The sequence below is a fragment of the Arachis ipaensis genome, chromosome B02 (genome assembly GCF_000816755.2).
Source record: "Arachis ipaensis cultivar K30076 chromosome B02, Araip1.1, whole genome shotgun sequence".
In the NCBI taxonomy this organism is placed as follows: Eukaryota; Viridiplantae; Streptophyta; class Magnoliopsida; order Fabales; family Fabaceae; genus Arachis; species Arachis ipaensis.
The window spans coordinates 100185091-100198909 of NC_029786.2; the positions used below are offsets into that span (position 1 = coordinate 100185091).

General features: G+C 32.7%; 1 protein-coding gene and 1 non-coding gene across 3 annotated transcripts; one reads left to right on the forward strand and one right to left on the reverse strand.

Annotated features, from left to right (window-relative positions):
* Positions 6144-12911, forward strand: LOC107625965 (ATP-dependent RNA helicase DEAH13). 2 transcript variants are annotated; one of them, XM_021116321.1, is made up of 13 exons: positions 6144-6383; positions 6880-6934; positions 7050-7119; positions 7225-7299; positions 7420-7469; positions 7547-7607; positions 7690-8058; positions 8201-8443; positions 8534-8764; positions 9354-9470; positions 9600-10410; positions 10546-10814; positions 11136-12911. In XM_021116321.1, exons 2-13 carry the CDS (start codon positions 6885-6887, stop codon positions 12660-12662), a joined length of 3873 nt encoding a protein of 1290 aa, XP_020971980.1. In that variant the 5' UTR covers positions 6144-6383; positions 6880-6884; the 3' UTR covers positions 12663-12911. The 2 variants fall into 2 exon arrangements, with proteins under 2 accessions (XP_020971980.1, XP_016184202.1); XM_016328716.2 differs by having other exon boundaries at positions 9600-10814.
* TRNAK-CUU lies at positions 13065-13137 on the reverse strand. The gene has a single exon. It is a non-coding gene; the product is annotated as a tRNA-Lys (tRNA).

Here is a 13819-nt window from a genome sequence, read left to right on the forward strand (position 1 = left end):
AATAAAGATATTTTTCTAAATTAGTATAATTATACATTATTCATTAAATGCATTCATTTTGGAAGGAAAATGGGTTCACGAAAAAGTGACACCTCACTTTCATTAGTTGGAGAAAAACTCAATTTTAGTATATTAAGTAGATAGATTTAAGCTTCACTTTTTATATGTTTAATAAATCTTGACATCTTGCAGCTGCAAAAATATGATGAAACAATTCAGCTTTGTGAACAGAGTTAGTATCTTATGGAAAATAATTTTGACATAGTAAATAGCACATACAATTTCAACATTTAATTTCCACATCAGATAGTTACTCATATGTAAAATTGTGGAGGTGGTCACTGTGATATCCAAGTGTTACTTTCACTTCGAACGGCTTGAGACATCACTAAGTCTTCTTGAGGAATTGCAACAGGTTGGATCCATCAATGATAATTCATTTTTTTTTCAAATAAAGCTAATGTTCTTTTTTCATTTAAATCTTAATTTGTTATGACATTATTTTTATCTCAAGACCATAGTTTTTACATATGTGCTTTTGAGGTTATTAGTGTTATATTAGTAGTTACTTTTTTTTTTCTTTAAAGATCCCATTATAATTTTGTCAATGCACATCAATGCTAACATCAATCAATCTTTTAGAATTATTTTATTTATATTAAATTTTAGATTTTAAATCATAAATTTTTAACGTAAAATTTTAAAGAATACATTTTAAATTCTAAATTCTCCAAAATATAAAAAATTTTAAAATAAAAAATATTAATTAATATTGACCAATTAAAAATTAATCTCCTATATTTTCACTGTATTTTATATTTTGTTTAAGAGTGTTCATCACTTTACACCATGTCATAGTTTTTCATTCTCATTTTTCTCTTCCAAAGATCGAAATTCTAAATACATCCATATTATTATCATCATATCTTTCCATTCCAATCACAAATTTGAGAAACAAGTTTGTATTGTACTGTATATCATGTTGTTTGAGAGATATATCATAGTGATATGATTTGGTTTACACAACGTAACTGATTAGAAATTTTACCATAAAACCCATTACCTTCCTAACCAAAGAATCTGTAATCTTGACAAATTATCCATCCAACTGAGAATGTTTCCGAAAAAGATTGTCTCTTCAATCTAAAAATACTAAGTTTGAACTTGAAAATAATGTGTACTATAATATATGATCTGAGAGAGAATTTTTTTTACACGTATAAATATTGTACAGATTCAAAACTATATGCGCAATATATCCAGATAACTTGTTCACTAAAAGATTAACAAATGCTAAGCTACTCATGTTAGAAAATTCATGGGAATCTCACCTTGTAATTTGTTTTCTACTACAAGAAGCGCCTTTATTGAGACAAACATGACAATTGAACTAGGACTTTCTCCTTAAACTGAATCCTTGGATATGTTAAGTTCGGCTCAATTTTTTTTATATTATAAACTTGTGTATGATATTCAATGATATTTTAGTGATATTGTGTTTTCCCCTGCTATGGGTTTGTTTCAGTTTCTTGAAAGGAACAAAACGTCTGGGTGAGTGAAATTTTTTTAAGGAAAAGTATAAGTAACTAACAACATTGGTGAACAATTGATATATCGGATGTTTATTTCACTAGGTGTGCAGATAGTTATTCTAATATTAAGATTTAGGTAGATAATTTGGAAGTGTAATGTGTTTTTATTTTATTGGTAGTTGTTCATGTTGTTCAAAAAAATCATTAGTTATTTATCATAACCCATTTTTTAATAAAATAAAATAAAACGGACGTTTTGCTTGAAGGCATGTTATTAAAACTAGCGGTTCACCAGGCACTATCGTGCCTGTTGAGCCGCTTTTCTATTGAGTTTAAAATAATTATTAAAACTAATAATATTTCTCTATATATTTATCTTCAGAAAATGTTGGAAGAAAAAGAACAATATTACCATCATCGTTCATTGGTAGCCGTCGCGACCTGACCCAACGATATGAAGATGGAATGGCGATTGTTCTTAAAGAGGGCAAGCTAGATATTTTTTTCACAATGACATGCAATCCATTTTAGACTGAAATAACTTCAGAACTCAACCCAGTTCAAACTCCACAAGATCGTCCAGATCTGACAACAAGAATTTTTCGAGCCAAATTTGAAAGAGGATGTAATTACTAAGGGTGTCTTGGGAAAGGTGAAGAGCTATATTTATGTCATTGAGTTTCAAAAAAGAGGGTTGCCACATGTACATATGTTGCTAATCTTAGAAAACAATGACAAGTTAATTGACCTGGAGCATTATGATAGTTTGGTACGCGCAGAGATACCATCTAAAGAAGTAGAACCACACCTACATGATGCAATGCTAAAACATATTATTCATGGTCCTTGCGGTACACTTGATCAATCTTCACCCTGCATGAAAAATGGCCAATGTAAACGCAACTACCCAAAAGAGTTCACAGCAGAAACACGAATAGGTGACGACTCATATCCACAATATAGGCGACGATTCGACACTCCAGTACCGATTAACCAAAATGTCACAATTGACAATAGATGGGCAGTTCCGTACAACCCTTGGCTACTACTAAAGTATGATTGCCATATTAATGTTGAGATATGTAGTAGCATCAAGAGTATAAAGTATCTCTACAAATATTGCTACAAGGGTCCAGACCGGGTTGCAATGGAATTTTTAATTTTATTATTATTTTAAAATTATTAATTTTTATTTTGATTATATCATCTCATCATATTATACACTATCATTTTTTCTTATCATTCTTTTTACATGGATAACTATTATCGTCTCACCGTCACTATTATGTTGTCTTGTTTTATTTTTTCTTGTTTTCTTCTTCTAATAACCACAACCAATCAATTACCATAATACCATTATGGCAGCTCTCATTTTTATTCATCACTTTGTATGTGAAAGACAGAATAAAAATATATAAGAATGAGTTAACAAAATAATTTATGAAAGTTCTTCAGTTCATTATTGATAGGTATATACATGTAAAAAAATTAAAAAATAAATATCAAATGAAAAAATCATTTTTTTAAATTAAATTGATGAGAGAAAATTTTGTATGTGAAAGACAGATTAAAAATATATCAGAATGAATACAGTTTGGTAAGTAAACTGAAGAGAAAGAAAGATGAAGGTGAAAGTTATGCAAATGGTATAAAATTTGCTATTGTAGTAAATGAAAGCGAGGAAAAGATGAAGGCGATACAATCAGGATATTCAAGGAAGGAGAATAATGACAACAGTAATAATATAGAAGAGTGCACTTAATGGTGAGAGGAGAAGCACTAAAATTTGAATAATGAGATCAAACTTGGTATAAAGAACTCGCATAAAGAATATACCCAAAATAAAACGATAAGATCCATAAAAAATTATTTATCACCCCTAATTATTTTTTTCCTCCTTTCATACATGGCGTCGAAAATCAACATTTGGCATAGTCATTATCTAGTTCAGAAAATTACAAAAACTCATCCAAATAATTGTTACATACAGAGAAGCACATTCAGACTTGGAAAGAGAAGTAAGAAAAATTGAAGACGGATAAAATTAATTAAATGGATAAATTATTGGAATAAAGAATTGAAGAAGAGGTTAGGGTTCCTACAACTATTAGTACAATTATTAGTGAAATACATAATGAAAATAAGATAGAAGAACATGTGTGTTGCTGTTAACTGTGAAAGTTCTTTTATTTAAAGTAACTGACGCATGTGCGGAAGAATCTCTATCATTAAGGGTAACATTAGGAAGTAAATTTGGATACGAAAATTCCGTATCCACATTATATATTCATATTGTTATAGATTTCTGTTATTTGTGCCTGTTCCATTGTCATTTTCAAAAGTAAAATATAATTATTAAAAACTAATTAACTTCATAACAAAGAAAATTAGTTATCGTGTTACCTGTATCAAATTGATGATGGGTGGTAGCTCTGATTATTTGTCTAATTGTAGTCAATCGGGCTACAACTACCTCTACGCATTGGAGTTGGAATTGGAGTCAGTTGATATGGCAACTTGTTTTCCTTGTCGAATCATCTCCCGATAAGTTGCACGTCTTCTAGCTAGGTGTTGTTGTCTTTGTTCTTCGATCATGTTATCTTCTTCGCCTAGCATATTCTGTTCAAGTGGGTTGACGTTGCGTGATTGTTGATTTTGTGAAGTTTTCATTTCTATTTGTCAGAAAGATAGCAAGCAGAGAAGAAAAAGGTTTGCGTGACCAAAATTAAAAGTGAAAAAGTATTTAATTCTATTGGGGTTTCAGTTTTTAAATTGAGTAAGTAGTGGGAGCAGTTTTTTATTGGAAGTAAATCAATTTTAAAATATGTCGTGGGTTGAAAATGAATCAGTTTAATACTCTGTCGTGAGATAAATTTTTTTTTTATAAAAAAATAAAAAATTGAGGACATGGTAACAGTTTGTTATATTAAATTCAGTGTGTAACAAAATAAAAAAGAAATAAGAGTAAAATAGGAAGAAGGAATTGGATACCAAACTTTTCTATCCCATTATATATTGGTATAGATAAAAAAATAGTTATTATGACAAAAATAAAAAAATAGTAAATAGAAAATAATAGAAAAAATAGTTATTATAATAGAAATCAAAGTTGTCAATCATGTAATGAGACTATTTCAATTCGAAAAGAATAAAAAAAATTTAAATCTAAATTTATTTGATATTAAATAAAATAAAATTACATAAAACATTATTATTTACCATATAATTTAAATAAAAAATTACCAATATTTAAAATTAATATTTCTTCTAATGATTATTTTTAAAATTATAAATACACAATAAAAAATTAGAATACGTTAAAATAGTACCATAATAAAAAATAATTCAAAAGATAAAATTAACAAACTAATGGAATATATATACACAACTAACCAATGTTATTATCATTCAGAATATTATTTGGACCAATTCTAATACTTGAATATTTAAAAACAGATTTTTAACATATAAATAATATTTTTTGAATTTTGTAAATCTTTTAATATAAATGATTTAATATTATCTGGACAAAAAAATTAAAAAATAAGATTAATATTTCTTTTAAGAATGATTTTTATCAAAATTATAAATACATAATAAAAATTTAGAGTACATTAAAATAGTATCATAATAAAAAAAATTCAAATATTAAATTAATAGTGTAAATTTTTTAAGTGAACAATTAATAACCATAATTCACTGTATTATAGATATATGTAACATAGTATATTAGAAATAATTAAAAGTTTACTAAGTATGAATTAAAGCTTTTAAAAAATGATAATTTATATCCACTAATATTATTAACGTTCTATCTATTACTTAAATTTGGACCAATTTTATTATTATTATGAATCTGAATATTTAAAAACAAATCTATTATTGGCATGAGTCTAATGTATTTTTAAAGTCTATTAATATATTCAATAATCTTAATAAGAGATGAGATGAGTCACCAAAAAAAAAAAGAGATGAAATGAGAAGAGAAAAATGGGTAAGTGGAGTAATGGGAGTTTTTCAGCGATAACGGACATTAAATGAAAAAGTTGATTAAAAAGGGTAATACTAAAAAAAATTTTGGACACCAAACCCATATATTACCATATTGTTATAGATTATAGATTATATATACATTGTTATAGACGTGGATGACAAAATGACGGTAATGTTTTTACGCAGCTATCAAAAATTCTCACAACGGTGTCGTGGCTATTTTGGTGGATTACACTAATTTCGACCCAATATTAAAAATAAAAAACCAAAACAGTTCATAAGAGTAAGATTTATTTTATATACAATTTTAAGTACAATATATTCCAGAAAAAAACTAAATATAATAGATAATAAAATATTAAAAATACTAAAATTAGTTTTAAAATAAAAATATTTTGATGAAAAATTTTATAATTAAAACAAAAATAGATAAAATAGCAAATATTATAATTTAAAAGAAATAATAAATTATATGATATTCTTTTAAAACTTAATATACTCAGATACACTAAATAAATAAATAGTGATACTAACAAATAAAAAAGCGTAAAAAAAAAATCTTAGTTGATGGTCCTAGGCTCTCCTAGCTAAACTCTCAAAATAAATAACGGCATTAGCACTAGTGTGGGGCCCATTTTACAACCCTTATATTTTTCTTTCCTTTGCAATCCCACTCTTCTGCTTCCGCACTCGCCACCGCCCACCGCCGCGTCCGCCTCTCTGATTGCCGGCTCCGCTGTCCCGCTGCAAGGTGAGTTCTGCTTCTCACTTTGCCGCCATTCGTTCTGTTCTGCTTCTGCCCTAGCCACCGCCGCGTCTGCCTCTCCGGTTCACCGCCTCTGTTTTCTCGCTGCTAAGGTACTGTACAATGCTTCTGCTCCCTTGTTTTTTTCTTTCTTTTTTTTTTCTGCTCAATAAATGCACCATTAGAATCTGAATTGTTGAAGCATCAGCGTAACTATTAACTAGCTATTTAATTTAGTGTGGATTGAGTGCATAGCGATTTGGAAGCAACTCCCAATTCCTGATACTTCATATGTTTCTTGATAGCATGATTCTAGGAAATAAAAAGGGAGCTGTGTGGGGAAGTGAATAGAGTGGACTACAAAGTTCAATTTTTTATAGGAGAGTTCGCAGAAATCAGTCCCTTTGAATTTTTAACCAAAAGTGGTGGATTTCAAACATAAGGAAGTATAATGATTAAAGAGATTCATCAAGTTGAGGGTGTTAACCAGTGAAAAAGATAGCATACATGAAAATAACATGGAGGTGTCTTTTTATACATACATGGAGGTACCTTTTTATGCATGTGTCTTTAAGAAATGTCTCTTTATATTTTTTCTCTTAATTACAGAAAAGATGGAAACTTGGGAAAGTTTTGGGAGCCATGTCGAGATTGATGCTCAAAGGTAAATCAAACTCATCTGTAAATAGCTTAAAAAATCATTTTTGTTTTGGTGCATGATTTATGTTTGATTAGTCATCTGAGTCACCCTTCGTTATTTTTGTTTGTTTAATGAGTAGTTTGGGAAATGGAGGAGATAGTAATGCACTGATCTTGCCAGCTAAGAAGAAAAGGAAAGGAAATAATCAGGTACAGGAAGTTCCACAATTTTCTTCTTTTTGTATGTTCAATTTGCGTGGTTATGTTTGTAAAGTTGCTTGTGATACTGATTGTAGTTCTGTTTTTTGGTGTTAGGAGTGCGGAAAAGTTGGGTCAAATAAGAAACAGAAGCTGAGCAAACCTCAGAAGAAGAAGCTGAAGAAATTGGAGGTTAATGCTTGAGACTTGAGAGATGAACAAAAAGGAGGATGTTGTTTTTCAAAAAAATATTGTCTACCCGACTGTTTTCAGTGTTACTATTTTTTTAATTGTTTCCTTTGCTTTATGCAGGGTGACAAGGAGAAACAACTTCTCATGGAAAGAAGCATTGAGACATTAAAGTATGCAATGAATTTTTGTTGTTCTGTCTGTTAGCACTCATTTATTGATAAAAATTTGGAATTTTCTGTCTTTGCAGAGAGAACTCACTTCCGGAGTCTGCATATTCTCTTTTGAAACCTTCATGGAAAATTGGGCGGGTTCGTATTTAATGAAACAGTGATAGTTTAGTGACAAATCTTGACTGACTGTTTGCTCATACGACATATGCATATTGTGCAGGCTGAGACTGTGCAGGAGAAACGTACGAGGGCTGTACACTTACTGAAACAAGGGTTGGAGGTTCTACATGATAATGGTGAACCTAAGAAACTGGATTTTCCTCATGGAATTGAACCTGAGACAGAAGGGATTCATCTGGTGCAGGAAGTTGAGGAGAATGGAATTGTTGAATTTCAATTAACAAGAACAGAAAGAGAAGTATCAAGTACAACATCTCTTGCTTTGGAATCCTCTCAAGCAACAATTCCTGCCAATGAATCTATTAATAAACCTGTAACTAAAATTCCTATTGAGAAGCAACTTGATGAAATTAGAAGTGCTTGTCTTGCATCTTTTTCTACCAATGGAATAGCAAGCACCAAGTCAAAGGTGTTGATCCTGCTCAGTTTTTCCCTATATCAATATACAAAATATTATTCATCGTTATCATTCTTCCAGTGTTTCTATCATTCATGAGGTGACCTTTTTGTTTATACTTTAATGCTTTTGGGCACCTTTTAACATGGAACAGGATAAGACAGACGAAAACGGTAACACAATCAACGAATTAAGCAACCCTGCAGATCCTTTTGCACAGAGACCTTCAACTACCCCTACTGTTGTGCATGTTTACAGACCAGCTGAGGTTGAAGAAAAAAGGAAGGATCTGCCTATAGTCATGATGGAGCAAGAGATAATGGAAGCTATAAATTACCATTCCAGTGTTATCATATGCGGAGAAACTGGATGTGGTAAAACAACTCAAGTTCCTCAGGTGAGTATGTCTTATGCTTGATTAACGGTGATGTTTTACTGTCATTTTATATTGACACTTTGATTATTGTGTTTCCCAAAAAATTATCAGTTTCTTTATGAAGATGGCTATGGTTCAAGTAAGTCCCATATTCACAGTGGTATTATCGGTGTTACTCAACCACGTCGGGTGGCTGTTCTTTCCACTGCAAGGCGTGTGGCATATGAACTTGGTCTTCATTTGGGAAAGGAGGTTGGCTTTCAAGTTAGATATGACAAGATGATTGGAGATAGTTGTTCTATCAAGTTTATGACTGATGGAATTTTGCTAAGAGAAGTTCAGGTTGTTATTCACCTCATTGCTTTTCTAGTTATTCATTTTGAAAACTTATCTGTGTAATATAAGTGATATCTTCACAGAAAAAATTGGTTCACTTTTAAGTGCTGATAAATCAAGAAACTCAGAACCTTTTGTTTATAGTACCGATCACTCAAAAGCTCAATGCATGATAGGGTCTTTAGGTTCACTTTACATTTGATTGTGGGCATATTTTAATCTATCATTGAGGAAACCATTCTCCTTGAGAACTTCTATTTTTCGTTTAAATGCTTTGGAACTTATTGTTTATGGATGCATGTGAGTGCATTTATGGGTTCTACATATTCCATAGCACTTTTGATTGGAAACTGAAAAGTGAATGTAAATTTTCCTCTTTCATATTTTCATTGCTTGGTTGTTATTGTTAGTGGCTGCAGACATTCTTGCTATCATTGTTGCAACTTTTAATTATTGTTATGATGGCAATTGCCTGCTGTGCAAGGCTACAATGCCTGATTTAACTCTCTTTTTCTTAACATATCATCAAGCAATTGAATGACTAAATCAAAACGCACTTGTTTTGATAAATAATGTTGGATACCTTCTGGTGCAGAATGATTTTTTATTGAGGCGGTATTCAGTATTAATTCTTGATGAGGCTCATGAGAGGAGCTTGAACACGGATATTCTGATCGGGATGCTCTCACGTGTTATAAAAGTTCGCCAATTGGTGAGAGTTATTTATTCTATTAATAATTTCACAGATGTAATTTAAGTTTATATTAGATCCTCTTTCATAATCTTGCCAATTACCACTGGCATTCGAACCTCCCATGATTTTATCTTTCTATTTTGACAGGTTTATAATGATCAGCAAAAGAAGATACAATCAGGGCAAAGTTTAAGTCCTGAAGATCTCGTTTTTCCACTAAAACTTGTGCTGATGAGTGCTACATTGCGAGTACAAGACTTCACTTCTGAAAGGTTATTTCCTTCTCCTCCACCTGTGATAGAGGTTCCTACAAGGCAATTTCCAGTAACAATGTACTTTGCAAAGAAAACTGAAATAACAGATTATATTGGGGCAGCGTACACGAAGGTCTTGGCAATTCATAAGAGGTTGCCTCCTGGGGGCATACTTGTTTTTGTTACTGGGCAAAGGGAAGTAGAAGACTTGTGTAGGAAGCTACGCAAAGCATCAAAGGAGTTTGTCATGAAAAAGGTTAAGGGTTCTGCAGAAAGTAATGGGACTGCAGTCCCCGACACAAATCCTGTTGAGGGAGTAAATATTAATGAGATCAATGAAGCATTTGACATTCCTGGAAATTCAGCTATCCAGCCAACTGATAGGTTTAGCGGCTATGATGAAGAAGAGATTGATGTAGATGAAAATGATTCTGACTTTTCTTATGATTCGGAAACTGAGAGTGAATTGGAATTTAATGGTGATGATAATGTTGAGCAATCAGAGAACGACAGTAATATTGTAAACGTCTTAAGGCAGGAAGGAGGCCTTGCTTCTCTGAAGGCTGCTTTTGAAAAATTGTCTGGGAAAGCCCCATCAAGCACCTTGAATAAGGAGCAGACTTCTGTGAATACAGAAGGTGGTTCAGACCAACCAAAAGTTTTCAGGGAGAGCAGAGCTAGAGAAAATTCTAGTTCTTCTCCAGGTGCACTCTTTGTTCTTCCTCTTTATGCCATGCTGCCAGCAGCAGCCCAACTTCGTGTATTTGAAGAAGTCAAGGACGGAGAGCGCCTTGTTGTTGTTGCCACAAATGTTGCTGAAACATCTTTAACTATTCCAGGGATAAAGTATGTGGTTGATACTGGAAGAGAAAAAGTGAAAAATTACAACCCCTCCAATGGCATGGAGACATATGACATACAGTGGATTAGTAAGGCATCAGCCGCTCAACGTGCTGGCAGAGCTGGAAGAACTGGACCTGGACATTGTTATCGTCTGTATTCATCAGCGGCCTTTAGTAACGAATGTCCTGAGTACTCTCCAGCTGAAGTTGAGAAAGTTCCTGTTCATGGTGTTGTCCTCCTCTTAAAATCGATACATTTTAAGGATGTAAGTTTAATATTTTTCTTTTTTTTTTTTTCGTCCGAGTTTTCTCTCCACCTGCTTGTTTATATTGGGGGGTATCATTAGCAAAGTGGGGAAGGTAGTATGATGGTGACTAATTAATTTTGGCTAAATGAAAAAAATGGTTATTCCATACATAGCATTGACTAGAATTTATTCATTTAGATTATTAATATTAGGCCCCAAGACATAATTTGCTTCTTCCTATATTCAAATTTACTCAATTCCTTGTCTAACTGGAATTATTTTCTTTTCATTTGTAAGTTTGAGATCATTCTATAATTAATAGTATTACTTCTCATCCAGGTTAAAAAGTTCCCATTTCCTACTTCTCTTAAGAAGGATTCCCTTCTTGAAGCTGAGAATTGCTTGAAAGCTCTGGAAGCAGTGGATAAGAATGATGAACTTACACTTTTGGGAAAAGCCATGGCTCTTTATCCCTTGAGTCCTCGGCACTCCCGAATGTTGCTCACTGTTATCAAGAGTATAAGTCATGGGCATAAATGTAATCCAAGTTTGCTTTTAGCATATGCTGTTGCAGCTGCTGCCGCATTGAGTTTGTCAAATCCTTTTATTATGCAATATGAAGGAAATGAAAGTGGAAGAGACTCAGAGATGTGTGAGAAATCTGGCATGGGGGATAGTGAAAAAGACACCGATAGAAAAGAAAAGTCTAGGCGAAAGAAACTAAAAGAAACTGCTAAACAAGCACGTGAAAAATTTCGAGTTGTCACGAGTGATGCCCTGACCACAGCCTATGCGTTGCAGTGTTTCGAGCAGTCACAGAAGAAGCTGGAATTCTGTGATGGTAATGCATTGCACTTCAAAACGATGGAGGAAATGTCAAAGCTTAGGCAACAGCTACTTAAACTGGTCTTCTATCAGAGTTCCAAAGCTGGTTTTGAAGAGTACTCTTGGATTCACGGAACTCTACAGGACATAGAACATGCTTGGCGGGTTTCTTCTGAAAAATATCCTCTTTCCGTGGTTGAGGAAAGGCTTGTTTGTCAGGCAATATGTGCTGGCTGGGCAGACAGAGTTGCCAGACGAATTACAGCAGCGTTCCGAGTCTCCAATGGAGAGAAAAGATCAAGTGCTGTTCGGTATCAATCATGCATTGTTAAAGACACTGTTTTCCTTCATAGGTTGTCATCGGTATCCATCGTAGCCCCCGAGTTTTTGGTTTACAATGAATTATTAGAGACAAAACGGCCAGACAAAGATGGGGTGACAAGTTCCATCAGAGCATACATGCATGGAGTAACAAGTGTGGAGCCAGCTTGGCTTGTTGAGCACGCCAAATCGAACTGCGACTTATCTAGATCCGTTATGGATCCCAAACCTTTCTACGACGCGCAGACTGACCAAGTAAAGCAGTGGGTCATCCCAACCTTTGGACGTTTCGACTGGGAGCTTCCAATGCATCCTTTGCCCATCGACAAAGATAAAAATTATGATCATCAGGTAAAAGTGTTCGCCTATGCTTTGCTTGATGGCCAGGTTTGTCCTTGTTTAAAATCTGTCCGCAGATATATGTCAGCCTCTCCTGAAAGTATTTTGAAGAATGAAGCATTGGGTCAAAAGAGGGTGGGGAATCTTTTAAGCAAATTAAGGAGCAGGCGAATCGATAGTGCTGCTACGTTGCGAACTGTGTGGAAGGAGAATCCAAAGGAATTATTTTCAGAAATCTTGGATTGGTTTCAGCAGAGTTTTCACAGCCACTTTGAAGATTTATGGTTACAAATGCTAAGCGAAGTGCTTCGGGAGACACAAGAACGCCCTCGGAAGACAAGTTCTAAGAAAAAGTCTAAGGGAATATCTAAATCACATTGATAATTCCTCAACAGAGAATTGCTTCTCAGACTTGTATCTTGATGTAGTTGCTAGGAATTTTGTTGTGGAATAGATCAAAAAGAAAGTTAGTTGGGTTTGGTTGCTGATGAGCCAAATGTGAATTATTTTGGTGAAGCTAGGAGCATCAGCATATTTTGAGGAGGCATCATTGTATGGTTAATGTGATTGGAATATTTTTAAGTTCAAAACACAGTTAAATTAAATTATTTAAGTATCCTTACATCTTAGTATATCAAAGTTGTAATATGTATTTTACACCTCATCTAATGATGATGGTTGGAAATGGAATATTGGGATCAGTAGTAACAATCTAAAGTTTTAGGTTTTCAACTAACCATAACTTCTGATACAGCAAAAATGGTGTGTTAAAAAAATAATCATCGCCCACCGTGGGGCTCGAACCCACGACCACAAGGTTAAGAGCCTTGCGCTCTACCGACTGAGCTAGACGGGCTTATTAATTTTAATTTCAATACTTATAAACTTACTCACATAATTTCTTTATCCCATTTAACAATTTAACCTGTTTCTTAAAATTTAGAAAAAAAATGATAAATAAGTCATTGACCTTTTCATCTGCATATATTTAAATCTTCGAAAATTTAAAAATATATTTAAGTCCCTGATCTTTTCAAAACCTATACATATTGATCCCTTATGTTCACTTGGGTCTGTCAGACTTAATGAAAAAATCAAATGTGACTCCATTGACCTGGTTGATACAGATGCACACGTGAGAGAGTTTTTAAAAATTGGACAAATTAAATTTAGGGATCGATATGTCCAAATTTTGAAGAGGTCAAAAACTTAAATGCATTTTTAAATCTTCAGGAATTTGAATGTCCGCAAATCAAAAAGTTAGGAATCAATTTGTCATTTTTTCTAAAATTTAACTTTATCTTTTAGAATATTCTAAAAGATATCAAAGTTTTATAGTTTTATTTTAAACTTATAAAATGAAATAGTCACACAAAAAATTACTTTCCTTATATATTTAGTCAAAACCAATTAAATTACTTTCCTTATATATGAACAACATTTAAATGCATTTTTTCATCTTAACAAATCAATAGTTTTTGGTCAACTGAAAAAACAAATAAATGCTTTATTGACTACTGACTATTATGTTTACACAA